This window comes from Falco cherrug, chromosome 3 (assembly GCF_023634085.1).
Source record: "Falco cherrug isolate bFalChe1 chromosome 3, bFalChe1.pri, whole genome shotgun sequence".
NCBI lineage: Eukaryota > Metazoa > Chordata > Aves > Falconiformes > Falconidae > Falco > Falco cherrug.
Window position 1 is genome coordinate 91,583,740 of NC_073699.1, and position 15,087 is coordinate 91,598,826.

At 39.8% G+C, this 15,087-nt stretch overlaps 1 protein-coding gene across 1 annotated transcript; it reads left to right on the plus strand.

Moving 5' to 3' along the window:
- The first annotated feature begins 8,018 nt into the window (after window positions 1-8,018).
- LOC102057453 (ovalbumin-like) lies at window positions 8,019-14,031 on the plus strand. Its single transcript, XM_005434862.2, has 7 exons — window positions 8,019-8,640; window positions 9,236-9,286; window positions 9,863-9,988; window positions 10,682-10,799; window positions 12,008-12,150; window positions 12,324-12,479; window positions 13,515-14,031. The coding sequence occupies exons 1-7, from the start codon at window positions 8,473-8,475 to the stop codon at window positions 13,908-13,910; spliced, it is 1,158 nt and encodes a 385-aa protein (XP_005434919.1). The 5' UTR covers window positions 8,019-8,472; the 3' UTR covers window positions 13,911-14,031.
- The last annotated feature ends 1,056 nt before the right edge of the window (window positions 14,032-15,087 follow it).

Sequence of the window (15,087 nt, forward strand, 5' to 3'; positions counted from 1 at the left end):
AGATCTTGTGGTGTGGCACCGGCTGGTGAAGGCACTGCCCACCTTGGAGGTGACCCTTGGCTAGTCTTGCTGTCCTCATGGAGCAGCCCTGCTCCTGCTGCTCCTGGCAGTCTACCCACAGTATTGTCTGCTTAGTTTATAGCTCTCCAATCTGACTACAAGGATATTCTGGGAGATCATTCTGAAGGCCTTAGTAAAGTCAGGGTGTACAATATCCTCTGCTCTCCCCCTGTCTGCAGAACAAGCCATCCCATTCTAAAAATGAGGATGGTCAGGAAAGATTTGCCCTTGGTAAATCTGTGCTGGCTTTTTCCATCATGTTTTATTCCTTCATGTGTCTTGAAATGCTCCCAGGAGGCTTTGCTTTGAAGTGTTCCGTAGTGATTCAAACTCAAATACAATTGTACGTCAAGGAATTAGTGATACACATAACAACTGACACAAGAAAGCACAGGCCGGTGCTGTGCCTAGCCTATAGGTTGGCTTCCCATCCTGTGCTGTGCTGCACATACCCCTGGGCTGCAGGGTAAACTTTGTGTGCCAGTCAGAAGGAGAGGATGTGTAGGTAGCTCCCACTTGGCATAGGCGATTGCGCCATCTGTGTCCTTTTATTTACCATAAAGTGAGGCAGCATGTTTTCATGTGAACATCCTTTTGTTTCAGAGTAGAAATTAATTTAATTGTTTTCTTCTTTGGAAAATCCTGTGAGAGCTCTAAAAGCCAAAGTGGCAGGGAACATCTGTCTTCATGGATGGGACCTGCACTGCATGCCATTCCTTGATTGGTGGTCTGTCCAATGCTGCACAACTTGGGGTTCCCTGCATCTGAGGGAATTGAGATTATCTATACTATCCTCTTTTTCCTTTTAACATGAGCTGCAATAAATGGTATTTTAGCAATATCTTACAGAGTCTGAGTGCCTTTCTTAATGCAGATCATAATGAACACTAGCCTTACTGCCTTGCAGTGCTTGCTTACACCTTCTCACTGACTGCAGCACCTGTAAACTCCTGAATTCTCCTTCTTTTCCTTTCTGAAAATTAGTCACTTTTCCAAATCATCAGGAACCTTCCCTGAGCATCCTGACTTTTCCTTAGTCTTCTTTTTGCTGTTCTACCTAAAGAAGCCTTTTTTACTGCCCTTGTCAGTTTTCCCTCCAGCAGATTTTTTGCTTTTTGAATTCCATCCTTTCATGTACAGGGAAAGCTTCTATACTCCTGGTGTATACTTCCTGGTGTATTCTCCTTGCTTCCAACTCTCATACACTTTTTGCCTTTGAGCTCAGTCAGAATGAAGGCACCTTCATCGTCAGAGACAGCCTGTATATTGCTTCAGCAGCAAGACATGTGGCATGCATAGGAGCAAGTGAAAGGCTTTACATGTAGGTGAGGCTGAAACTCATTCAGCCACAGTGAGGATGATCTTCAGGTTCTGGGTCAAATACTCACTTCCAACCTGTTCCTGGTGTGTGGGATGCAATGATCACTGTAAGTTATGCCATGAACGTCACATCAACCTATGTCAGATCTAATGTCCACGGGGGAGCATTAAGAAATTATCAGTTGTACAATGAAGACTGAGCCCATACCAGGTTAAAATGAATGTAAGATGTCCAATATGGGATGTCACAATGACAAGAGCATTGCCAGATGCCCCTGTCATAGTCTGCTAGAGACCAAGGCAGCACTGCAGGCAACAATGTCTGTCTCTTCTGAATGACACAATGCTGCTGCAGAAAGGTGCCAGCCGGGCTATGAGCTCCTGTCTGAAGGAGTGTGACCAACACCTCATTTTCTTTGCACTGGGGAAAAAACACAGTCCCACGGAACAACTGAGAGAGAAACCATCATTGATAGCTACAGCACCAAGTCCGCAGTGACAAGCAGTTGGAAAGTCAGCTGTAATCATTCTGGGTAAAATGATTTCTGTCTGTGAGTGGTTGCTTCTGTCCCTCATCAAAAGACATCTTCCAGATTCACAATGTCGAGTGAAGACAAACACAAAATAATTAATATGCTCCTTCCTGCTGGCAAAAGAACAGGAACAAGAAGGAGAAAAAACTCTTTTGAGTTCTGTGTAGGTTTTTGTGATTGGATGAGAGGCTTTGGTCTGTGAGATGACCTGGACTTCATATCCTTTTGGATAAAAAGTGCCTTTTATACTCTTATGTGTCCAAGGCTCAGGTACTCAAGAGTTTATTGGTTTAGGGACAGCTCCACAATGAAAGGCCTGGCAGAGGAAAGGGCAGCAGAGCCTTAGCTGACCTCTTTCTTGGGACAAGCATTGTCAAACAAGGATGTGTGGCGGAACTGTTTGTACTGCTTTGCACAGCTGTGCTGGACAGGGCAGTCCACTACCAATTGTCCCAGGCAGCCTCTCAACTGCAGGAAGATTTGCTTACTCTCTCTAGACCCCATGTCAAGCTGACTATACAAGACCTTTTGTATGAAGATGCTATGCTGATGGCCTGTTCTGATCCAGTTCTTCATTTGCTCATGGACAGATTCTGTTGCTTACAACTGGTTTGGCATTAACTGTCAGTTTGAGCACAGAAAACCCAAACAGATTTCTAGGAAAGAGTGCATCATGTCTTTCTCATACATTATCAAAGCTGAACTTCTCAGCCTCCATGTCTTTGCTTACTGTAGGTGTGTTCTAAATCTGAAACCTGAGTTCTGGAAGAGAAAACATGGCTTTTGTATAACTTACGAAGCAAAGCTCTGCATCAAACACATACAAAACTTGTACAGGTCTGGAACTAGGACACTACAAAGAAGTGAAATTCACCAGGTATAAAAAATACCTCTGGGATCTTTTTTATTCGATACTTGCAGTGTGATGGTGTGAAAAAAATGATCACTAACAAAACTACAGCTGCTTCTTAGATATGTTTGTAGGTCCTAAAATACAGGCCATTTGTGATGAGCTGGGCCTGTGGCACATGTCTGGACACATATAATTAATGTGTGATAAACCAGATTAAGGGAAGGGGAATCATGGTTGTTTAGGAGAGAGCCTTGAGGGACACTTGAAGGCAGAGTTGACTGAGTTAAATGTACTGGCCAAGTCTTATGTGCAGTAATGGAAGACTAGTGTGGTAGAAATAGAAATAAACCCCTGTGAGCACAAAGTGGCCCTGAATAAAAAAGGGATGATGAGTGAAAATAGTGGCACAGTTCTGAGGTGGTTTACTATAAAGAGTGTGAAAAAGCAGCTTAACAGGTGTAGACACATAGAATTACAGAATCATAGAACACCTCAAGTTGGAAGGGACTCATAAGGATCATTAAGTCCAACTCCCTGCTCCCTGCAGGACTGCCTAAACCAAACCCAAACGACTAAAATCATTGTCCAGATGCTCCTTGCACTCGGACAGGATTGGTGCTGTGACCACTTCCCTGGGGAGCCTGTTCCAGTGACCCACCACCTTCTCAGTGAAGAACCTTCTCCTAATGTCCCATAGGAACTTCCCCTGACACAGCTTCATTCCATTTCCTGCTGTCCTGTCACTGGTGGGCCAGAGAGAGCAGATCAGCACCTCCCCCTCCACAGCCCCCTGCCCTGAGGAAGTTGTAGGCTGCCATGAGGTCACCTCTCAGCCTTCTCTTCTCCCAGCTGAACCAGCCAGGTGACCCCAGCTGCTCCTCATAAGTCTTGCCCTTGAGGCCTGTCCACCATGCTTGTTGCCCTCCTCTGGACACACTCTCACAATCTGATGTCCTTCTCATACTGAGGTGCCCAAACCCCCCTAGTACGTGAGGTGGGACCGCACCAGCACAGTGTGGAAAGGGACAGTCACCTCCCCTGACGGGCTGGCTGTGCTGTGCTTGGTGTGCCGCAGGGCACTGCTGTCCGTGCTGGCTTGCAGGGCATGCTATGGGACTGCTCTCCTGCTTCTTGTCCCCCATTTGTATGTACAGCCAGGATTACTACATGCCAGGTGGACAACCCAGCAGTGGCTCGTGTTAAATTTCATGCAGTTGGTGATTGCCCAGCTCTCTAGCCTATCCACGTCTCTGTAAGGCCTCTCTACCCTCGAGGGAGTCCATACCTCCTCCTAGTTTAGTATCACCACCATATGCGCACTTTGGCCTGTTCTCTTCAGCCTTTTTGTCTTCAGCTTTGAAGGACTCCTGATAACTATTATGCTGTGGACAGGAAGCTTAAAAGCAAAACAAGGTATGATACACTACCTACGACTCTCAGAATCCAGGCACACCACCCAGTATTTTATTACATGCCAGATATTCTTCTGGCCACCTAGCGCTAGAAAGCACTTCTGCCTCTCCTTAAGTCCTAAGGTATCACTTCACCTCCTGAGCTATGCAAACAAAATGTGGGCCCACTCTGCCAGTGGACACAAAAGAGGGAATATGGGTACTTGTTGAAGTGTTCAGTGCCTTGGCCCACTGGTACACCAAACTGTTGGGTGAGAAACACCCTGTTGTTACTCACCACTCTTAAGACAGGTTATAGTGAAGTGTGAATAAAAGCCTTTGTTTATAACATTCCAAAGAGGCAACACACTGAACTATATTCATAAAAATGTAAGTAATTTTTAAAAAAAGAAAAAGAATAAAAGGAAAAGCTTAATATGCTAGGGTTACTTTGGAAAGACCTTGCCCTTACTGATTTAACCTGGTGTCTGCTCAGACAAAATGGCTGACAGTTTTGGCCATAGTGGATAACTCACTCCCTCTCTTTAGTGGAGACTCTTATAAGACAGAAATTACTCAGGATCCTCCATCTGGCAACTGAGTAAGGATACAGCTTCTCCCAGAAAATTTCCATTAAAAAAGCACAATATTCTATTAGACTCATGAGGCTTGCTCCCCCTTACCGCTGCCCTCCCTTTGAATGCAGGGGAGGGTGAGCTAGGAGCTGAGGTACTAGCTGAGCTTCCCAGTCCCCTGGCTGTATCCATGTGACATGCTCTCAGACCAGGGCTGTAGAAAGACTGGAATTTTCCTACTAAAACTGCCTCCCTCTCAAGGAGGTCTTCGACTGCTCTTCTCAGCCATGGTGGCACTGTCTTAATGATGGAAGCATCCCTTTGAGGCTGACTGTCTTCCCTAGTACCTGGCTGGCTGGTAAACAGTTCTTTGCCTCAGTGAGAGGTAAAACTGTCCTTTTCCTTGTTATTTCATCAGGATATTTCAGTGTGGCAGAACCACCTGGTCTACATTGATCTGTATATTAACAAGTAGATATGAAGAGCTAAGTAGAATATATGTACAAAATTTGTTACTGGTGTTTGACCAGATGGTGGAGATTTTTGATTAACAATGTGCCTGGGAGACTCATTCTCCAGTCCTTTTCTCCATCAACATACTAATACATATTTTATAGGTAGAGATAATGTTTTTTGAGAAGTGCTTATATCATCAGAAAAAACAGGCAAATTTTTAGGCTTACTTAAAGGCTGAAACAGAAGCAGTAGCCCTGCATTAAAAAACAAGTGAGAATAATTATTCTGTGCTTAAGTATAGTTACATAAGACTGTGGGAAAACAAAAAAACCAAACCAAAACACTTGGCTGATACCTGTGGAGTAGAGATCTAATAAAAAATAACACTTCCACTACAATCTTGCCTTGCTTAAGTCCTCAGACTGCCTTGGTGACAACAGCTCAGCAAGGAGAATGTAGATCGCTATGGCACACTTATTTTCACAAAAGGAAGCAGACTGAGGCACAGAAAACTGCACTGTCTAAACTTTTGACAGCAGTGCCTCTCCTCCTTAACAGAGATCACAGTCATGTCCATACATGTTTTAAAGAATTATGTCATACTGACTTTGGGATTTCCCCCCACATCTTTTTAAAAATCACATAGTGCTTTACAGAGGTCAGAATGGTTTCTTTACTGTTTGTCCATTCTATTATTTCAATACAGAACAATAGCTTTCATGACTTAAATGCTTTTATAACTGAAATATAGTTGCTATTGTATATTATGATTGTCCCACAGACCATGAACAATACTTTAGCTGTATTTCACAGTACCTCTGTCATCTGCCAGACCATTAAGTTACTGATTTAAGCACTGAGAGATACATGGCAAGTGCATACTACAAGCACATTTGGAATTGACCACTTTTTACTTTGTCTGGGGCTATGTTTTGTTCCCTAGAATAGTTTGCTATAAAACCTTCACACTCATCAAAAGATCTTTTTTAAACATCCTAGCTGCTCAAAGAAAATGTGTCTGCTTCTGAATTTCACCTCAACTGGTTTTCTGACATGCACCCTTCTTTATTTCCCCAGTTTTGTTAGCAGAATAATAGGCCAAGTCCTGTTCTTACTTATCTTCTGTCTAGCATGGCATAGCTGCCTTTTGTACATTTAAAAAGGATCAGTTAAAAGACAGTTCTGGTCTTCTACTACAACCATAGTAACAAATTGACTAATTATTGACAGATTGACTAATAACTGCTAATTATGTTCTCCATCAGTAAGGTTTTTACATTTTTTGTTTTTACTAACATCCCAGTATCTAGTTGCAAATGAGGGTTAAAGGAACATGAGCATTATTTCACAATCTTTTCTCCAGTCCAACAACCATGATGTACTAGTAGAAAACACTTTGTTATACAGAATGAAAAACCAATATTTGCTCTTTAAGTCAAAAGTGGACCCATTGAAATTAAAATCTCAGCTAATCCCATTAAATTATTTTTATGGTGTCAAAGGTCAATCTTCTGAAGGGCAGCGGCAGGTGGGTCACAATTCAGACTGTATAAATTCCTAAGGGCTCAGCCAGTCTGTCCACATACAGCTGGAAAGCTGTATTGCCTTTGGTGCTGAAGCTCAAAAGGTAAGCATTTCTCTGGGAAAATTTACCTTCTTGCTGTATTATTTCTTGTTTATGCCTAAACTTAAAGAGAGAGAAATTATTGTATTTTGTTTGATATGTTTAAAGACAGAATATTTACGTGATATTCTCCACAAATCTTCTCATCTTTGTGTATGTATATGCTATTTTATTATGTGCAAAACCTGAGTATTTGTTTTCAGGAGACTTTTAAAAAGGTTATTCTTTGTGCTTAAAATATGATCTTGTTTCAGAGCAGCTTATCCTCTCATTCAGTATCTTTTAAGTTTGATTTTGGCAGCCAAAGAATAAGTTTGTCTCATTGACCTCCGGTTCAACAGAGTGCACTGAGAGCAAAACCATGGCATTCAGTGAATTTGCTAGGTTTATTTTAGTGTGAAATTTCTCTAACAGTTTCATCCCTGGAAAATACAGCTGGTGAACACTACACAAGATAAAAAGGTGTGTGGGCATTCGGACTTATATTTTTACAATAATCTATAAAAGTGAACTTGTGTGCAGAAAGGAAAGTGAGAGAAATGTGTGTGTGAGTGTATGTATATACCTTCAAACATGGTCATCCTGGTGAAGTTTAATACTCTGAAGACAAACTTGAGATCCCAGCATTAAGCACCTACATAAAAGGCTGGATTTTGGAAGACAAATTTACAGAATTTCTATAAATCACAGGAAGGAAACTAGATTTACGTTGACCTCAAGAGTTGTGTTTTATATAGGCACAGTGACTACAGAGGACTTACACTGTCCAGCACTGTATAGCAGCCTCAGACAAAAACAAGTATAAATCTTATACTGTTTTTTGCCACAAACAAATATTAATTTAACAGTGATGCATTATGGTAGATAGTGCTATTTTATCATGTTTGCATTTCTATTCTGTCTGAATGTCTCTAACAATTTAATTTCTCAGAAAGGTTATGGTGTAGTATATATAGATACATTTAAGCAAGGCAAGCTATATCTGAAAGTAGAATATGAATTTTGTGCATCAGTCTCTCTCCTAGACTAGGTGACCTCAGGCAAATTATATTGCCTATTCATGCTTCTATTACTAAAACTAGTGTAAAGATACAAGCCTTTGATGATCTACTGACAGTGAGTATTGTGTAACAAATACTTTACTGCGCTTGTTTATTTTTATGAAATAAAAATAGTCAGCCAGCCTCTGCTTTTACTTACATCTGTGCAACCTAGAGCAAGTCTACTAAAATTTGCACTTTAAATTTCCAGCTTTGCAAGTTTATCAAAGACAGATCATATTTTCTTGTTTTCATCAAAAGTCCTATCAAGTACCAAGGAATTCTAGCCTTCACTGAATGAAAATAAGTACAGGTAATTGTTGTTTGACTGTTTTGAAAAGGTAAACGGAAATCACATACAGATTTAAGACCCCTGAGGAACTGTACTGCCAAAAAGGCAACTGAATACAAATGCAGAAGGAAATAGATTGATGAATATAGAGTTTCTGACATGCATGAGAGGTGAGCATAGTAATAGGCATGTTACCACTGAATGAGAAACTAGTTGTTTATATTTCACTGCCTAAAAATTACAATTAAAGTGCATTGTGCTGTGTTTGTACAATATTCAGTCATTGTCATTGTACTTCTGCTGTTTGCTCTAGACAATTGGTTTCACAATGGGCTCCATCGGTGCAGCAAGTGTGGAATTTTGTTTTGATGTATTCAAGGAGCTGAAAGTTCAGCATGTCAACGAGAACATCTTCTACTCTCCCCTGAGCATCATTTCAGCTCTGTCCATGGTCTACCTAGGTGCAAGAGAAAATACCAAAGCTCAGATAGATAAGGTGAGGCTACAGTTAAGAATTTAAACCTTCCTGCTGCTCAACAGAGCCACAGCACTTTTAAAACATCTGGGTTCAGGGTTATCAAAAGCTCCAGCCATCTTAAACTCCCATAGGGTTAAACAAATGCATCAGCCAGAAATCTTGATACTGGATTTCAGTTTTAATTTTATCATTGGTAGCAGTAGGATTCTTAAACAAAGCAATACATTTCAGTGGTCCTTTATTTAGAGGAAGGGAAGTAGATGAAATCTCCAGGTAAAGAGCCAAAACATGTCTCCAGACTGCAAAATGTTTCACAAGTTTCCTAAAGCTCTCACTTCCTTCATAAAGAGTAGCTGGCTTCTTACCTGGAAGAAAGTTAGCATGGTTAATAGCACACACTGGAGCTGATTACTAGATGTTCAATAGAAAAAGAGATCATTTAAGCAGGCAAGAGTAGGCACAGCTATTCACAGATGGTACAGATGGCTTGCACCTTTTAGTGACATCCAGATTCTCAGTTAGCCAACGGTTTTATTTCAAACATGTTAATCTCAGTTGCATAATGTCTTCTTGTCATATCTGTTATTTCAACTATTGCTGTTTTCAATTACAGGTTGTTCACTTTGATAAAATTGCAGGCTTTGGAGAGGCTATTGAATCTCAGGTACAGAAATTTCATCTCCTTCTCTATGTCACTTTCTCATGGGAGCACAATCTAGCAGATAAAGCAATCTCTTGGTAGATCTGACCCCTCTCTGACGAGCAGTTAGTGCTCTGTATCCAGCAGTTTGGGAAACACTTTGTTCATAAGAATAGAAAGAGAAGGGAGGTAATAGAGGATTCAGAACAAGTATAAGATGAAACCCAGCACCATAAAATCGGGCAAATAGGGAAAAAAATAGATATTTGTATGCTTAAGTAAGGTAGCTGAAAGTTACTTGTTAAATGGGACTGGTTGGGAATGGAAAACCTACCTGATCTGCTTGTGCTAGATTACTGTAGCAGGTAATTAAGAGTCCCCTTGAGAGAGGTATGAGGAAATTACAGTAGAAAAATGGCACATAATTGTATATATTATAAAATTACTACATCAGTGTAGTTATAGCAACAAAACATACAGGATGAACAACAGTTTTGTAAGCAGAAGTGTCTGAACTACTCTAGTCTTCTCATATGTTGTGAAAAACCTACTAAATACTAAACCAAGCATAACATCATCTACCTTTTTATTTGTACTCAGTGTGTCACATCTGCAAGCATCCACTCACTTAAAGACATGTTCACCCAAATCACCAAACCAAGTGACAATTATTCACTCAGCTTTGCCAGTAGACTTTATGCTGAAGAGGCATACTCAATCCTACCGGTGAGTTGCTCTAAAATTTGATCTGAGTGTATTCTGTGTCAAAGCTGTACCATTCTGTAATGCAAAAGCACTGTCAGAAGTCTAGGTTCTGCTAAAGAAGTTTTCTTCCATATAGAAGAAAGGATTCATGACTTCTGTCTGTTACAGCCCTAACCCTCTACAGTCTTGAGAAAAAATGTGCCTATCCAAAAAGATATTTGTGCAAAGTACAATCATGATCCGATCATGTCAAGGTATAATTAGTAAAGATAACTTTTGTCAGAAAACAAAACAACGGTTAACTCCAACTGTTTTCTCAACTTGTAAAACAAACCTGAAAAATAACTTCAGGTTCTCAAAAATATTCCAAGTTTTCCCATTGAAAGGAATATTTAATTTGAAATTAAAGGAAAAATATCATTGCAAAATAAAGTTAAAATTGGGCAAATTAAAAAAAAACACACCATACTTCAATGGAATTGAATGCCATTTGTGGATCAAACTCAGTTTGGAAAATATTTTTTAAAATGTGAGCATATACTCTTGCTTGTAGCAATGAATATCAAATCTTAAGATGCTTATAATCTAAACCCATGGCTTACCAATTAGTCTTAACAAGCATAATATTAATATCTCTTAATTTCAGTCTTGCATTTCACATGTACAAAATTCTTTGGCATGCTGATCTGAAAACTGCATACTCTTCGTTTGCAGGAATACTTACAATGTGTGAAGGAACTGTATAAAGGAGGCTTGGAAACTATCAGCTTTCAAACAGCTGCAGATCAAGCCAGAGACCTCATAAATTCCTGGGTTGAAAGTCAGACAAATGGTAAGAGCAAGCCAAATATCAGCATAAATATTTTCCCTTCTGCCACCATGCAGACAGCATAAGAGAATGCTTAAGTCAGGAGACAAAAAAACCCCAAACCTCTCCCTCTATTCCTTCTCTTGGGTAGTAGATCAGTTACCACATATGAAACTACCATTTTTCCTCAGACACGTTCCTTTTAGAAGACCTCTATATCTGTAGGGGCTTTGCAGGTATGTAAAGAGACAGCACTAGAATATGCTCTGTACACATTGACAAGGGGTCTGACACTAATGTTAAGAATCTGGATATCCTTTGACCAGTGCACTTTGCCCTCAAGCTCCCCAGAATTTTTGTGTGTCTATTGAGTAGGGCATACAGTCATAAGGTACTTGAGAAATCTTAACATGTAAAGGACAATGGAAAACCACAGATGTGTATGAAATGCATAGAAATAGGTACATCACAATTGGGATTTTTACTCCACTGCATCTCCATGTGGTGCCTCCATTCTTCCAGTTTCTTCCTGGACACCTCAAAATACTCCTTTCCTTCATGCACGAAACATATAGCCTGAACAGTAAACACAGATAAAAGATGTTGAATTTTAACCTAAATGAAAATATTCACAGTCACACAACTTCTGGCGTGGTGTCATACTTTGAAGGAGAAAACCAGGCCATGATAAAGCTACTGGTGGGAAAGAACTAAGGGATGAGCTTGCTATGTGCATGAGGACTGCTGAATAAAAAAAAAACAAAGTATAACAAGAAAGCAGAGTAAAATTCTGGTTTCCTTTCCTGCTACCTTCTTTATATAGACATCTCCTTTCAACATCGGTTTCAAGCAAGAAGTATTTATGCTTACTGTTTGGGTTGGAGACCATCCTGAGATAAAAGGTTGCAATGGTTCTTCCCATTGTCATAACATATACAGGTTTATTTTGTAAACTTATTTGTTACTTATTTTGTAATAAGTAAATCTCTGGGTCTTATATCTCTCATTACACTTCTTTACAGAGAGGGAAACAACAGCTATTACCAACAGCAGTGAGCAAATCAACCTTGGAAACACAAGATTACAGTTGCAAAAACAAAACAATGTCCCTGCCCTACACCCTCCTCCCCACAAATCCTATACCCTTCATTTAACATTGTGATTGCCAACTAAGATGGGTTATACACAGAAGTATATATACATGTGTTCTCTTTTCCTATGCATTCTTAAAGGAATGATCAAAAACATCCTTCAGCCGGGTGCTGTGGATCTCGAGACTGAAATGGTCCTTGTCAATGCAATTTACTTCAAAGGAATGTGGGAGAAAGCATTTAAGGATGAAGACACCCAGACAGTGCCTTTCAGAATGACTGAGGTACATGAGCATATACCACCTTAAAGGTGTAATCTCCTAGAATTTATGAATAGAGTATACAAGTTGTTTTACAATCTTCTTCAAGAAGGGCAATCAATAGTTTTAACCCTAAGTAGACATTTCTACACTATAGGAATAATTCTTGTGAAAACTATATTATCTTGTTTTTGCAGCAAGAAAGCAAACCTGTGCAGATGATGTATCAGGTTGGTTCATTTAAAGTGGCAGTGATGGCTTCTGACAAAATTAAGATCCTGGAGCTTCCATATGCCAGCGGACAGTTGAGCATGGTGGTTGTGTTGCCTGATGATGTCTCTGGCCTGGAGCAGGTATGGCTGTGGCATTTGAGTTTCAGAAAACCATAAACACAACGAAATTTAGGTGCTGCAAAGCCTGTCACAATAGAGTTATCCTAAAACACTTCACCAGCACAGAGCTGAACACCGGCAACATGGGATTGTTGTATAGAAGCACAGGAACTGCTTTAGTGGGTTAAATACTGGTCACTGAAGAACAGATTCTTCTCAGCTAACCAGCTGTTACTCCAGCAGCCTGAACTCCAGAGGTTTTGTATCTCCATTCCTGCACACTGAGGAGCTTCCTGGGAAGTTCATGTTAGCTTTACTAGTTGTAGTTATTGTTTGATTTGGCAGTGCTCAACATGCTTCCTTCATACCTTCAAAAATTAAACTGTCTAAAAACTGAAAATAAGGGGTACTGGAATGGTTAAAGGAATTTCAGAAAATAAAATGTACATAACATACTATTGTTGATATGAACAGAATACAGGCATAGGATATTGTCATTAGCAGGACTGTAGTTAGTCTGAATAGGAAAAGTCATGTAACAAATGTGAGTTCATTGAAATGTTTATATGCTAACTGAAAGAATCTAACCTATAAAAATGAAGAGGCATTTGAACACAGCCAAATTTCCTCAGTAATAACTGATAGTTCAGGTGTTAGTAATTGGTTACCATTAACACCTGGTTACTCGGAGGTCTTAAATGTAGATAGAGCTTACAATTCAAAAACATAGAATAATTTTTGAAATATATTTCCCAAGCAAAGAAGACAATAGGGAAGAGCTTTAGGTGCAATTTCCCAAGTAGCCATCTCTTTCAGAAAATTAATTGGCAGTAACCCTATTAAACAAACAGAAAGCAGGACAGAGCAGAGAAGAAAGAGTCATAGTTTGTTTTCCTTTCCACGATACATTAATCTGTATATACCTAGAAAAAAATGCCATGCCAAGAACAGTTTAAAAGAAAAAAAAAACGCAACACACCAAACTTACAGTGTTGCATTGCCACAAAGGAAGCTGTGTTCTCATCCCAGAGATCTCATTTGCTTGTCTTCTTGCAGCTTGAAGCTTCAATCACCTCTGAAAAACTCATGGAATGGACCAGTTCTAGTATTATGGAAGAGAAGAAAATTAAAGTGTACTTCCCCCACATGAAGATTGAGGAAAAATATAACCTCACAAGTGTCTTGATGGCCTTGGGTATGACCGACCTGTTCAGCTCTTCAGCCAATCTCTCTGGCATCTCTTCAGCAGAGAAGCTGAAGGTGTCTGAAGCTGTCCATGAGGCATTTGTGGAAATCTCTGAAGCAGGCAGTGAGGTGGTAGGCTCAACAGAAGCTGGGACAGAAGTTACAAGTGTCTCTGAAGAGTTTAAGGCTGACCACCCTTTCCTTTTCTTGATCAAGCACAACCCAACCAACAGCATTCTCTTCTTTGGCAGATGCTTTTCCCCTTAAAAAGAAGAAAGCTGAAAAAATTTCTGTCCCTCACAGCAAGACCCAAAGCACTGCAATATCAAGGGTAAAAAGAAACACATATCCCCTCTTTCATCGGTATTTTCTAGAACCGGAAGGGTTTATTAAAAAAAAAGTTTAGTGAGAGACATTATTCATGTCATAACAAAGCCATTTGCTTTTCTTTCCTGCACAGTAATGTTATTTAATCATAGATGAAGTGTTAAGAGAATAAAAATTGGACCCAAATAAAACATTACTGTGAACAGAGATGTTCCTGGCGCAAGTTAACAATAATAGGGCCAAATCATCACACTGAAAAAATACAACCCCATATATCAGCAGAAGTTTTATGCAAAAAAATGCAGCCTTCTTATTAAGTCACGTTTCTCTAACAGCTAAGCTTTGTGGTGACTCCTGTGCAGATAGTCACTTGAAAGCTCCCAGATTAAACTCTAAACTGTCACCAACCATTCCTACACTGACAAGGCAATTGTTTTTTCTTTGTGCTCCTGATACTGCAAAGCTCTTCCTCACTTTCTAAAGACGTATTATAGAAATATTGTAATTCATACTTCTCCTTAAGTCTTTTTGTCTCAATCATCATGACATGTTATTAATGAAATTGTTTTCCATGTATCCATATGTAATGGGTCTTGCAGAGGTACCTTTTTGCTCCTTTAATCATAATAAAAACATGTTTAAGCAAATATATTTCATTTGGAGTATTTTAAGTGTACCTGTGACAGGCTAATCCTGGTTATACATACAAACTGGGGGACAAGAGGCTGGAGAGCAGCCCCACAGAACAGGATCTGGGGGTTTGGGTTGATGACAAGTTGAATATGAGTCAACAGTGTGCCCTGGTATAGTTGACTGGCTGGCAGATATGTGATTAATAGAAGTCTGTTATTTAACTTGAAATTTAGACAAAATATGTAAATATCTATAGTGAAAAACAAAAAAAAGAGTTTGAAAAACAGAGGGTGTTAATTAATGCTTATGAACAGTTAACAAAACATGGCCTTGGGAGAATAGACAGCATAAATACTTAAGCTAATAAGTAACAAGATAAGCTCAAAGTGAACCAAATGGTTAATGAGACTAATCAGAAAATTACTTGAACTATGTGTGAACCATCCTAACTAGATCCAGCCTCGAGGAAAGGAAGCCCACTACT